Genomic DNA, 12,518 nt, shown 5'->3' with positions numbered 1-12,518 from the left:
GTTTCTTCTCAGTTTCGCTTTCTGAAAATTATATCATCATAGAAGGTACACTCAGATGTGCATCTCACTGAGGACAGTTTCACATTCAGAAGACATTTCCTGGGCTGGGAGATAATGATGAGAGAGACCTTTATCACCACTGTCATTAAAGACCGTTGTCACCAGAGACCTGACAAACCTTGTTACACTAGCACTGATGATGGTGTCCCAGATAGCATGGCAAATTTGCCTTGGAGCGTGACACCAGTACACAGCCACAATGCCCACAAAGCAAGCAGCTCGCTATGAAGTTCAAATGCAGTATTTGTGAACGTTGCTTTGTAAAATGGCAGGCTTTTGATTTGCTCTTAATATAGTACATGCTTCACAGTTGTGAATCAAAGATTTGTCCCCAGAATTATTGTTTTCTCTTCTTCCGTTGATTAAAATGTAATGTATGAGTTCACACATCAAATTATTTCCCAAAGACCTGACTCCTTCCACTTTTATATGTGTGTAAAATCCTTTTGAAACAAACCTGTTCTAAATCTGCAACAATTCAGTAATAAAGCTAGCTCCACATAAACGGAGAGAAAGACTATTAGCAGAAATGCAGGTGCTCAATGTTAGAAAAGAAAGAGATGAATAAAGGAAACTAAAAACAAACTAAGGGGATCTCGCAACTAACTCCACACTCAATTGAATTGCATCAGTATAAATGCAAGCACTGTGTGGGCCCCCAAATTAGGAACTATTTACACAACAAAAAGCTTGCCTCAGCTGTATTGTGCCTGTTCTAACCATACTGAATAGCCTGTCTAACGATCATTTCTTCTTTATTTGGGTCAGGTCTTGCTGAGGAAAAATTGTTTGAGAAACCAACGCTAAGCATTGCAAAAGAACACATTGTCATCTTACCAGGAGACACCCTAAAAATAAAATGCAGGTAAGGATTGCTCCAGCAATGCTGGATTTCCTTCGTTGTATTGATTACTTTGGCACAGTACAGATTCTGGGTAGAATGGAGCAAGGACTGCTGCACAGCCAGCTGGGAAGCCGTGCTGTTTACCCCCACATGCATTTCTGCATGGAAGAGAATTGGATGGGCTGTAATAGCCCAGGGAGGGAAGTCTCAGGTCAGCATTCAGCTTGGCCAGATTCTTTATGCTGTAAAGGGGCCCAGGCAAAATCCTGAGTCAGCCCATGGGAAAGCTTATCGGAGGGGGATGTACCATGCTTAAGGACATGGCTGGAAAGTCCTCATTTGAAAATAGGTTCAGATTCAGCTTCTCTGCAGCTAAAATCACTCTTTCACTCCCTGTCCATAAGTAAAAGACCAACAAGATCACCAGGGCATGTCATTAGCTCTTTACATATAAGCTTAAACTTCCTAACCTCAAATACCAGCTAGACTCTAAGATGACAGTTAAATAAACAGCAGTTAGTATGTGTATATTCAAAGACCTGACCTGTTTAAACATATAATATTCTTTAAATCAGAGATAACCAGGACTCATAAAAAAACTGACTGCTGATATTGTAAATTATGGCAGCTCTTCATTTCTTGGCACAGTGTGTAAAAACTAGCTAGGCAAGAAACAAGCAAAATGTTGGTAATGACGTGTGTTTACAGGAGACGGTCTGGAAATGGGGGAATACAGCATTTGGTCACAGCTGACTGGCACATGACTAAGTAGCAAATACAGAGAGTCAAGAGCACTTTCTGCTGTGTCAGAACATACGTTAGCGTGCTCGGACACACAAAAGGCCTCAGACTGAGACGTACGTAGGCGTCACTTGTTCTGAGTGTGACTTACACACTAAACTACTGTGAGAGGTTGGGTTTTAATTCCTTCTGAGCGTGTTGTAGGAGAGAAGGCTTACGGTAATACAGACTATCACAGCTTCTCTTTCTCACACACACATTTTTACATCTTCTTGCAAAGACCCCTTGACTGTAACCACTGCATGGATGGTTTCCTGCAACAGAAGTCACTGGAAACAGTAAGACAAAGCAGCTAGGAGGTGATGCTAAGAGGTAGTTTATGCTGACACATATGTCCCTTCTGATTTTTGTCCTGTCTATTTTGTTAGAGTGAAAGGCAAATTGACTCACACTGTGTAAATTTGTGATGTCTTCTGGAATGTAAGGCAGGTTTTTTTCCAAATATGTCCAGCTAGCCGTGTGGCTTATGAGGTCAGAACAACTTTACAGTGGTATTTTTAGCTTGGCAAGAAGCAAGCATGATGGCAATAAAGTTTAAAGAGTCCTTTAAAAACTAGACGCAGTGCTTCATAAAACACATTATGTGGACATGAGTTTGGTGTAATGCTCCAGGCCAATTAAATCAATACTTTTCAGCAGTTCTCCAACCACTGCCTTTTTAATCTGTAAGAACATCCTATTTTTCTCATATCACCAGATTAATAAATAGATGAAGAAAGTATTAGCACTTCAGTTCCAAATTGCTTTATGGATGTAAAGCAATAAATCCACACGACAGGTCTGAGAAACAGTACAAGTATGCTAGCACGCTGCCGTGCTAGCATGGGAACAGAGGCACAGAGGCCCAGAGCACTTCAGCTCCTCGACTCGGGTCACACAAGAGCTGGGAATAGAAGCTAGAATGATTTCTGCACTTGGAGTGCAAGACTCCCTGTCTCAGGTCCTCTGCTGATGTCTGTCATCCTGCCTGCTCTGACACAGCATCTCACACTCACAGATTAGCACCGTCCTGGCCCAAAGGGAGCTCTGAAGTCCTTTCTGCTTCCAGGCAGCATTGGGGCTGAGCGGAGCACAGCACAAGACCGCAGACCATGCAGATAGCTGCTGAAGACTGTGGTAACTGTGTGAACATCCCTTCTTCCTTAAACTCCACACATTTGAGGTTCCTGGCCAGGATTCCCTGATTTTTGGCAGCCTGGCCAAAGCTACTGCTGCAACTCCCCTCTGCCAGATGTGTGAACATCCCAAAGCAATAGCCAAACTCTCCATCTTCCACCGGGATAAAATATACAGGAGGAAAAAGTGGGTACATGTAAGGAAGCACAGGCATGTGACACCCCCGACCTGCTCTGCAGAGCCATTGCTGGAATTTCCAGCCTGATGGAGACCAGACTGGGTGACAGTAGAAGTGCAGAGACATGATGACATGGTGAGAGTCAAGAGTCTGAATGTGAAGTGGCATTGTTCCATTTCTTGACAGAGGTGGTCATTATGTCATTAATGACGTTAGTAAGGTAGGGAACGAGCGCTGAGTAGGGACCTCTGCGTCAAAAAATAAGTCAGTGCTCTGAAGGACAGGAAGCTGATATGGCGGATGAGGTGGGGTTGTTCAAGTCAACAGTTCATCCAAAACTGAGGGCGAGGCTGTCCACCAGAGAGGATATTCACACTTTTCCCAGTGCTCTCATTCAGCTATGTGCTGGGAATAACCTCAAGAGTTCAGCCCCATGTCCACATCATCTTCAGGAAGGCGACAAAAGGACGGGCTGAAGCGCGGGCCAAGAGGATGTTTGTTTGTCACTGAGTTTGCTGGCAAACATGTCCCCTTATTGCACCTACTGCACCGCTACAAAGCCAGCGGCACAGAAAGAGTAGTTCAGAGTTACCAGCTATCTGGAAACCTCACACAGCTTGCTTCTTGAATACGTTTGGTATTAGCGTCTCCATACTGAGTCCATGTGTCTAGACCGGATTTCTCCCTGGCCAGCACTCGGCTGGGGAAATGCAGAGGTTCATACTCCTTCCTCAGCTCAGCAAATGCCATCGTGTCAGTGGGAATCCCCTGGGCGAGAAGGGGTGAGTCAGCCCCCTGTCCCTCCCCAGAGAAGTCCATGGATGATGACCCCCATACCCCATGCGTTTTCACATTGACCACCAAAATGGTCTTTTTGTCTGCTACAAAAACACCACAATCTTCATCTCATAAGCATGTGCAGCATGAGCTAGTACATCACCAGAGCCCTCAAAGTGCAGCCCCGGCAGAAGAGAGCTCCATGAGCTCCTGCTGCCATGCTGTGGCCCGATGTTTCCAGCACAACGGGACTAGCACAGCCAGTGCCTGCCACCGAGCTAACTCAGATCAGTTGAGAGCAGTCTCCGAGTCCTTCAGCACCAGGACTTCTTGTCATTGAACTATGCAGAATTGCATTTGATGTTAGCTGTGATTGTAGATAAGACAACGAACAGTTCTGGTGTGTGAAATGCTGTGTGAGAGCTGCCCTGCTAGCTTTATGTTCCGACTGCCATGGCAAGGTGAACTGACAAAAAAAAAAGTGTCTTGAGCAGATATTCTAAGATTTGTAATGTGATTAGTTCCAGATCCTTTACAAAAATAAAGACCAAGTCACTGCTGATTAAGCAAGAAAGGTGATGCAAAGTTACATAAACGTTCTTCTCTCTCCATGCAGCCCTAGTATACAAAAATATAAGTTAATTAAGCTGTTGAAATACGCGAAGTCCTCAGCTTGAAGAAACATATAATTTTATCTGCTCCTTTCTAATGTTTGAAGTGGCTAAAATATAGTGTTATACAAAGAAACTCACGTTCAGGAAGTCTGTTAAAAGAAAAATTAAAGCTCCAGGAGCTAGCTTGCTACAGTTCCCACAGACTACTTCAGGAATCTCCCCTGCTCTGGGGAAGAGTGTGGAGTGAGCCACCTTGATTTCTTATGGGTGGAAACACAAACACCCAGCACCCTCTATTATTCATTTGCAAATGACAAGAGTAGGAACACTGGGAACGCTGGTACCAGTTGACCAGAAGGAAGCCCAAATTTTTTCTGAAGCCATGACTCTAATTTTGGTGTGTTGTGTTGACAGGGGAGCACCGACTGTAACCTGGCTTCTGAGGGAGAGCCAGAAGGAAGACCCCCGGGTGCACATAAGTAATTGCCACAACACCACAAGGCAAAGCTGCAGCATGCTTGTCATCAAGAAAGTCATAGCTAATGACACCGGTTACTTCACCTGCGTTCATGATGACTTCCCATCTAACGAGGATCTCATGGCCAAGATTTATGTGTTTGTTAAAGGTAAGAGTTTCACTTTGGATTTTTGTTATGGCTTTTTGTAACAGCAGCTGTATTCAGCTGTGGGATATGTGCTAGGCAGAACAAGTAATCCAAGTCAGATGCTTTCACAAATCCCACCTCGCACCGGAGCAAGCACCAGCTTTGACATTTTGAAGAGGCCGGATATATTTGGATTTTCATGCCAACTGAATTCACAGGGACACAGATGTGAGAACCAGAAATTACCTATCTTATTCATTTTCCTGACTTGAAAACTAGATTGTGCCATCTAGTTTTGTGTTACAAATAACTGATAAACTGAGATTTCTTTAAATCTCTTCTCCTTTTCCTTTCCTTTTAAGACTAAATATTTTTATCCTAAAGGATTTTGCTATCGCAGTGCTTTTCCTGAGAGTCACCCTGAGTACCCAAGTACTCTCTCTCTCCCTTCCTCCCCAGGCGTGAAATGCCCCAACAACATTTTTTGTAATTCCTCTCTCCTACACATTTCTGTACTGCTTTGTCCTTCACATCTGTGACACATACTCACCAAAGCTGGATGACTGCATTACACACATTTTATCGTAAAAAATGGCCCATTGCTTAATTTTTTTCTCTTTGAGCTACCTCTCCCCCATGTGTCAGAATCATTGAGTCCAGATCCAATTATAAATGGAAGCAGAAACTTCAAAGGAGCGTGGTCCTCTGTGATTAAGTGTATATAACATACTGAACAACGATTTCAATAATACGTATATTTGGTAGAAGAATATTCCCCCAAAACACTGATAGTTTTTCAATTCTGCTTGACAAATGCATTACTAAACGACTGAATCATCTCGGGTCTTCCAAGCTGAGATTGTGAGTAGTCTGATGAAGGAGCTGACTTTTAGTGTCTTGAATAGGGGATGACATAAACTCCATTGGTGCTGAATAGGCTTACTATTCACTTCCCCACAGATACTCATGAAAATGAATTAATTTCATTTTTCTAGTAAATGCTATGGTGTGCTTCTTTGAGTCCTTTTAGTAAAACAAATGCTAGAGGGATGATCAGTTTTTCTGATATTATTTGAATAGTTCAGCAAACTTACCCTCTCAGAAAACACATGTATTTGCTGGGCAGCCCTGGCAGTCTCATGGTATTGCTAAGGACAGCGAAACCATCATGAGGTGTGACTTCCATCCCAAGGGGACTGTGATATGCCCACACAGCTAAATTCAACTTTGGCACTACTAGGTGAACACACCTGTTTGATTCATGTGGATGATTTTCCTGTCTCTTTATGTCTGTTGAAAATAGTCCCTTTCTACCCTTATCCTGCTTTTCCAGCAAGTCCTCCTCTTATCGGAAAGTAGCTTTTTGGTGTTATTTGTTAGTTCCTGCAGTTATTTTTTCTCCCTTTCTATCTCCTTTTTCTGATTTTTTCTTGTTACTCTAAGCCCATTGCTTTATCCACCCTAGTTCTCGTGCTGAGCTGTTTCCTTTTCTCATTACACACTGCTCCGATGCCCCGCTTCTAATATTGTTAGCCCAGCCCAGTGCCTACGCTTCAGGAAACAGCGCATTGAAAACTCAGTTCTCTATCCTGATTCACTGCCCTGGCTGGCTACCCAGGCCTTCATTGCTCTATGGTGGGAGCACGTGCAGGAAATGTTACGGATCTTTGGGGACTGCCTGAGCATTTTCCTTAAGAAAATATCTCAAGTTATGAAATGCTTGCTGGTGATGCACTTGGAACAGTGCTCATCTAAAAAAAAAAATATCGCAGGATGTCCTCTTGCTTGCCTGAGACTGCTGTGCCAAGGTTCCCCTGAAAAACAGCACTGGATGGCTCTTTTCTCTAAATCACCCTCCAAGACTGTCCTCTCACAGGTGCAATTTCACTGTGTCATACGCCCTCCCTGCTCTAAAAGCTCTTCCTCATGACTCCTCTGCTTTAAAAGTTCTTGAAGGAAAAGTGTGTAGAAAATGAACCAGCTTGTCCTGTGGCACTCGGTGAGTGAAGCAGTGAGAAAGGCAAGTCAGCGGGGACCCCTCTGGCCCGCGTCCTAGTGAGCCAGCTGCTCACCCCCCAGAGCAGAGCTCTGCCACAGCACTTCAGTCCATAAGCTTGCACGTGCCTGCTGGGGTCTGGCCTGCCAGCCTGAGGAAGCTGCTTGGCCCCAGTAAAATGAAGTTATTTATACCTCAGCATGGACGCTGTCCTCACGGCATGCTCTTCCTGCCGTTCAGTCCCTATGGATACTTGTTGAAAGCCAGCAGGCTCTACTGGGGATGAGGAAGCTGTTCTTCAGTGAGGGCTCTATGAACTTGGAGTTAAGCAAGGCATTCAGAAACCACTTATGAATTTCTTCAATATTTAAACATGCTTTTCTGTGGAAATTGGTCTGACAGTGTCACTGAGAAACCCATCAGTTGTCTCCAGCTGAAGAACCCCACAGTGTCCTGCGAGTGCCAGACAAGGGTGAGGTCCCAAAAACATCTCTTGGACATTTTGAGAGCAAGTGCTCAGCAGGGCGTTTATGAGACTGAGCCAGGTGGAGTGAGAAAATGTTGAGCCAGACCCTGAAGGCTGGAGATTCCTCTGAGGTTACAAGCCGTTATTGCCAAAAAAGGAAGGGGAACCGTATTTTTTCCCTTCGTTCCTGGCCTGCTGCTTGACATTGAAATGAGAACATGATTGTATCGGAAGCCCGGCTTATTGGCTATTATTTCCTGTGCTTGCTTCTGTTTTTACAGCCTCCCTGGTGCAGTTTCTAAGCTCTGTCAGAATCTGGCATTCAGCAGCTCTCCCCCCCGGTGCCATTGAGCTGTGAGCCCTGCACATCAGTCAGATCATAAGGGACGTGAAGGCGGCAGGGTCAGCCACCATGCCTCGGCTGTGCACCAGCAGTCTGGAGGCAGGGAGAACTCAGGATCTTCATCCTGAATAATTGCTCCCGAGGCCTTTTCTACTTCCCACTGCAGCTGCAATCCCAAGGATTGTAATTAAAAAGCAAGACAACCCACTTCTGTTGCCCATCTCCTTGTTGAAAACACAAAGTAGGTCCAGGCTGGAACAGAAAGAGTTGCGTGGTTTTTAACTGCGTTGTTTAACTTCATTGCAACTCGGAAGGATAATCTGCAGCGAAATGCAGTGTCTGGCCAAACATGGTGCTGCAGTGCTGAACGGGAAGAGCAGCCAAGCAACTCTGCCATGGTTGCAGCCAGAGAACAGGGTGAACGGGGCAAACCCACCCCCACTCCACAGAATATGCCGTCTGCTGAGCCAGCTCTCGACCAGCAGCAGTACAGACAAGTCTGCACTGCAAACCAGCTGCCCACGTAGGAGCCCACGCCAGAAGCCTCACGTGGATGGCATTTCCACTGCAAAAGCTGCCAAAGCCAGCAAGCCAGTGTCATTTGCTTCTGTCTATCTTCTGCAATTACCCTTCCCGACCAAATGGATACTTCCCTGTGAGGAACATATTCATTTATTTCAACCGTGGGGACCCCTGTGCCAAAGGAAAGGGCAGGCTGTGTATTTTGTGTTAAAATATAGACAGCCCTTTCCACAATGTTTCCTAGGGCACATATAAAATTTAACATGGCTTAGAGAGGGATTAAAAACAGACAAATCAAGCAAAGATTCACTCCACCTTCCCAAAGGGCTATCCCAGGCCCCAGCCTAGACCAGAGTCAGGACTTGCAGCTCTCAGCTATTTGAAATACTGTTACTGTCAGCAAAGCAACTGTCTCAGAGTAAGACAGTCCTCAGGCCGTCAGCTGGACAAGCTCCCTGTATCAGCTGAAATACTGCCTCAGCTTTTGCAGTGATTCCCCCTCGCTGTGCGCAGCCCTGTGCAGCAGGAAGGGATCGGGTACACCTTTGTGTGCCGCCCAGCGCAGCTCTGGGAAGGAGCATGACTCAGTTCTGGTTTGCTCCCTCCATCAGCAACTTGTCTGACATTATTACTGGTGACTGGAACCGGTCACATCTTGCCAAATAGTGTCTAGAAAAGTTCACCCAAGTTTCCAAACTGTGCTTTGACTCCTGCCCACACACCCAATAGCACTGCTTTGCTGGAACTGTGGGGCTCAAGGAGGCAACCTTCCCACCGCAGACATGGGGCGAGCACGCCAGCAACAGATATCCCCATTATTTTTTATGCAAAGCAGGGCTGTTACTCTGTTTCTTGAAATAATTATGGCCATGATAGGGCTTGTTCTTAAATAACTACTTCAGAAACACAAGTCCATCTCCTCTGACCAAGACACTGTAATTGGCACAAAATTATGTATGTGAGCCCAACACGTCAGTGTTGGCTGCTGCACAAGGTTCCAAGTACACTGGGGTAGAATCACCAGTTCTTGTTTGTGCCTGGTGTGGTTCACTCTTTGAACACAGAGCTTGGTGAATATTTTAAGTGTCTTCCCACCCAGGGCTGCTGGTGTTTCACCGTCTCAGTGTTACCGTGAGTTACAAACATGGCAGGACTGAGGGAGTAATTTGTTTCCCTACATTTGGTTTTCAGCACTGATGTTCGCAGAAACACAGTGTAACTAGAAGATAGCCCTGCAGAGAATTTAAGTTCTGGCTCCTTCTAAAGTTCGTGTGGACACCATGAAGCATCAGCACTGCTGTAGTGCAGTCCTGCCAGGAGTCCCAAGCACAAGAACTGGAAATTGAATGTGAAGCAAAACAGACTTTTATAGAGGAGCACAAGTCCTGTTGAGGGCCTGCTGAAGGAAGAAGGGGGATGCATCCAAGCAGCTTGACCTGTCAGAGCATGCATCTCACTGCTTGTCAGCTCCAGCAGCAAGGCATCCCCAGCAAGGGTATGAGCCCTCCCTTGCTATTGCAGGGAATGAGGAGGAGAGGTGGCACAAGTGTGGTATCGGGGTACAGTGTCAATCAACCACAGTCTCTTTATCACACAGTACAGACCAGAGATGTGAAGCCCCATCTTCTGCATCCCTTCCCCACCAAGAGAAATCTATAGAAAATGGAAGTGCATGCAAGTACCACTCACATGAGATCATACTTTGGTTCTGATGTTCTTTGAAGCTGATTTCTACCTCCTTAATTCTCTTGACAGTTCACAAAGATAATCTGAATGTGAGAAGCAGAAATGCAGGGCCAGGGTGACAGCCCTGACTTGGGCTTTGGCTTGCTTTCCAGAAGATATGACCAGTGCAAACAAAGCTGGAGCTGCATTTCTTTTTTCTTTCATGCTGGAGACACCAAGACAGCTACACTTGCTGCCAGACACTCAGCAAGCTGAGATAGGCAAACGCTGTCCTGTCTGCTCAGCATGGAGCCCAGCAGATAAGCTGACTGTCTCACTCAGACCGGTGGAAGGGTTTGGCACCATATCCTAGTTAACAGTGTTTAGGGCCACATGACATGGGAATATAGGCTTTGTCACTGTGTAAGACCCTCTCTGTTGTTCCTCAAGTATTAAGGGCTGGATCCAAGGGAAAAGTAAGATGCACTCAATTCTATGCACTCAGTTCTGAACACATTCAGTGTCTTCAAATCATATCCTAAAGGGTCACTTTTAAGTGGAAGAGCCTCATAAGATGTAATATTGAGTGAGCAGTGTGAGTTCCTAGCACTAATTCAGTGACAGCACTTGGCAGCCCAGCAAGAAGAGGTAACAATCCCCTCCTCATTGATAAAGAATTTCTACATGAAAGCCTGACAGCCCAAATCACACATTTCCCCAACTTCTTCCTTCCACTCACTACCTGCTAATTGCTGAGCCTTACCCAAGGTCTGCAGCTGGGAGCAGCTAATGTAGGAGACCTGTTCTTAATGATGGGACTTCAGGTAAAGCTGGTGAATATTTTCTACAAAGTCTATGCCTTTCTAAAATCTAGTGTCACAGGGAGTCAGAATTTATGAATCCATCTGATGCTTGAAACATAATTCCAACCAAAGTTTGGAGACTTGTTTCTTAAAAAAAAATAAAAATAAATCCTTCCATGTGGGTTTTATTTGTTTGGCTGTGAGAAGCATTTCGCTTTCACAGTTTTTGAAGTAACACTTTTTAAAGTAATATTTTTCTCTACAAATATTCCTGTGTTTCTAACAGTAATCTCCAGGGGAAGAATGTATTTCATTTGACCAAAACAGAATGCTTCATGTTGACTCAGAACGGCTTCTGGGGGTTTTGCAGTCATTTTTGTTTTGCCTGAAGAGAAAATATTCTGCTTTCTGTTTAATCTAAACATTCCACCACCAATTCTTTTCATTGGCCTGCCAAACTGAAAAGACCTTTATTTTCAAAGATTCATTTTCAAAACAACTGACTTTATAGAAGTTACTCCTGTACCTAGAAGCTTTGATGGGTTATCAGGAGGAATACAACAGACTAGGCAAGTTCCTTGCACAGCATTCCAAAATACTCTGACCAAAGTGTCACTTAATTGCTAATGATCCTGTTAATGTAAAATGTAAAAAATAATTTAAAAAAAAGAACAGACTATAACCTCCTCTCAAGTGTTTCTGACTTGATGAAGACAAACTTCATGGGGATTATTTCAAACCATGAACTTAAAGAACCTGTGAAACTCTGCCCAGCCTTCCCAGCTAAGGTATGACTGAATGAAGAAAATAAAGACTGAGGGTGAGAGAATTATCTTTAGCAGGAACAAAGTGAGAAGCAAAATGAGAATGTTCAGCAATTTCATGGGCATGAACAGCCGTGGCTGACTGTCCTCAAAGGCCATTTAGTGCTTATCTTCTCTGTGGGCTGATGGATAGTATCTGAAGGGAGAGGTGATGTTATCTCCACAGCTTTAGATATGATATAAATATCATAAGACAAATGGCTGTCACAGTATATGTAACAAAAGCAGAAGTGAAAAACACCCAGAATCCTGTATAAAATCCTGTGCACGTGTCTCAGGAGGATGTTTCAAATGCACAGGCAGGTGATACAGTGCTGCAAAGTAAAGAGCTGTAGCAAAGCGCCCGAGCCTACAACGTGCTGAGCTCCTGGGGTGCCATGCTGAGGGCTTTGAGGTCCCTCAGCTTCATCAGCTGGTAGCATGGGGCCACCAGCCCACTGGACAGTGGGATTCAAAAGGCAAGTGAGCCCGACACAGTTACAGCTCTCACCGCTTCCTGGTGGACAGTCACCACCTATATTACAGATCACACTAAACAAAAGCACAGCTGTCCCTGCGAGGCAAGGGGTCTGGTGTTTGTGTTCACACGCTGCCACTGCGGAGACTTGAAGAGAGAAGTGCACACCTTCCCCGGGGAGCCGGGATTACACCGCTGAGTTAAAAGGGACCCTCCCTAAGCTCATCCCAAGCAGCAATTAATCTCCTCCTAGACAGAAGGAGAATTTAAACATGAAGGGCTTCACTGCATGAAGGTAAACAATGTTCTTGTAGGCACTTGACCTTTGAGTCGCTTTTGTGTGTGGCTTGCTTGATTTTGCTGCCTGGCTGTCCCTGTGGCCGGACAGCTGGCCCCCTTCCCTCCACCGTCCTGCTGCCTCTGCTTCCTTCGCTTCGCTGGGCGCTG

At 45.1% G+C, this 12,518-nt stretch overlaps 1 protein-coding gene across 2 annotated transcripts in view; it reads left to right on the top strand.

The window, feature by feature from the left end:
* The window catches only part of LOC130158601 (vascular endothelial growth factor receptor kdr-like), a 141,977-nt gene that overhangs the window by 37,163 nt on the left and 92,296 nt on the right, over positions 1–12,518 (top strand). For both annotated transcript variants that reach the window (XM_056359320.1, XM_056359319.1), the window contains exons 2-3: positions 829–925; positions 4,805–5,016. In XM_056359320.1, coding sequence (XP_056215295.1) covers positions 829–925; positions 4,805–5,016 — 309 coding nt within the window. The remainder of the gene's footprint in view (positions 1–828; positions 926–4,804; positions 5,017–12,518) is intronic.

This window comes from Falco biarmicus, chromosome 14 (genome assembly GCF_023638135.1).
Source record: "Falco biarmicus isolate bFalBia1 chromosome 14, bFalBia1.pri, whole genome shotgun sequence".
Lineage (NCBI taxonomy): Eukaryota > Metazoa > Chordata > Aves > Falconiformes > Falconidae > Falco > Falco biarmicus.
This window is presented reverse-complemented; position numbering and strand designations above follow the sequence as displayed.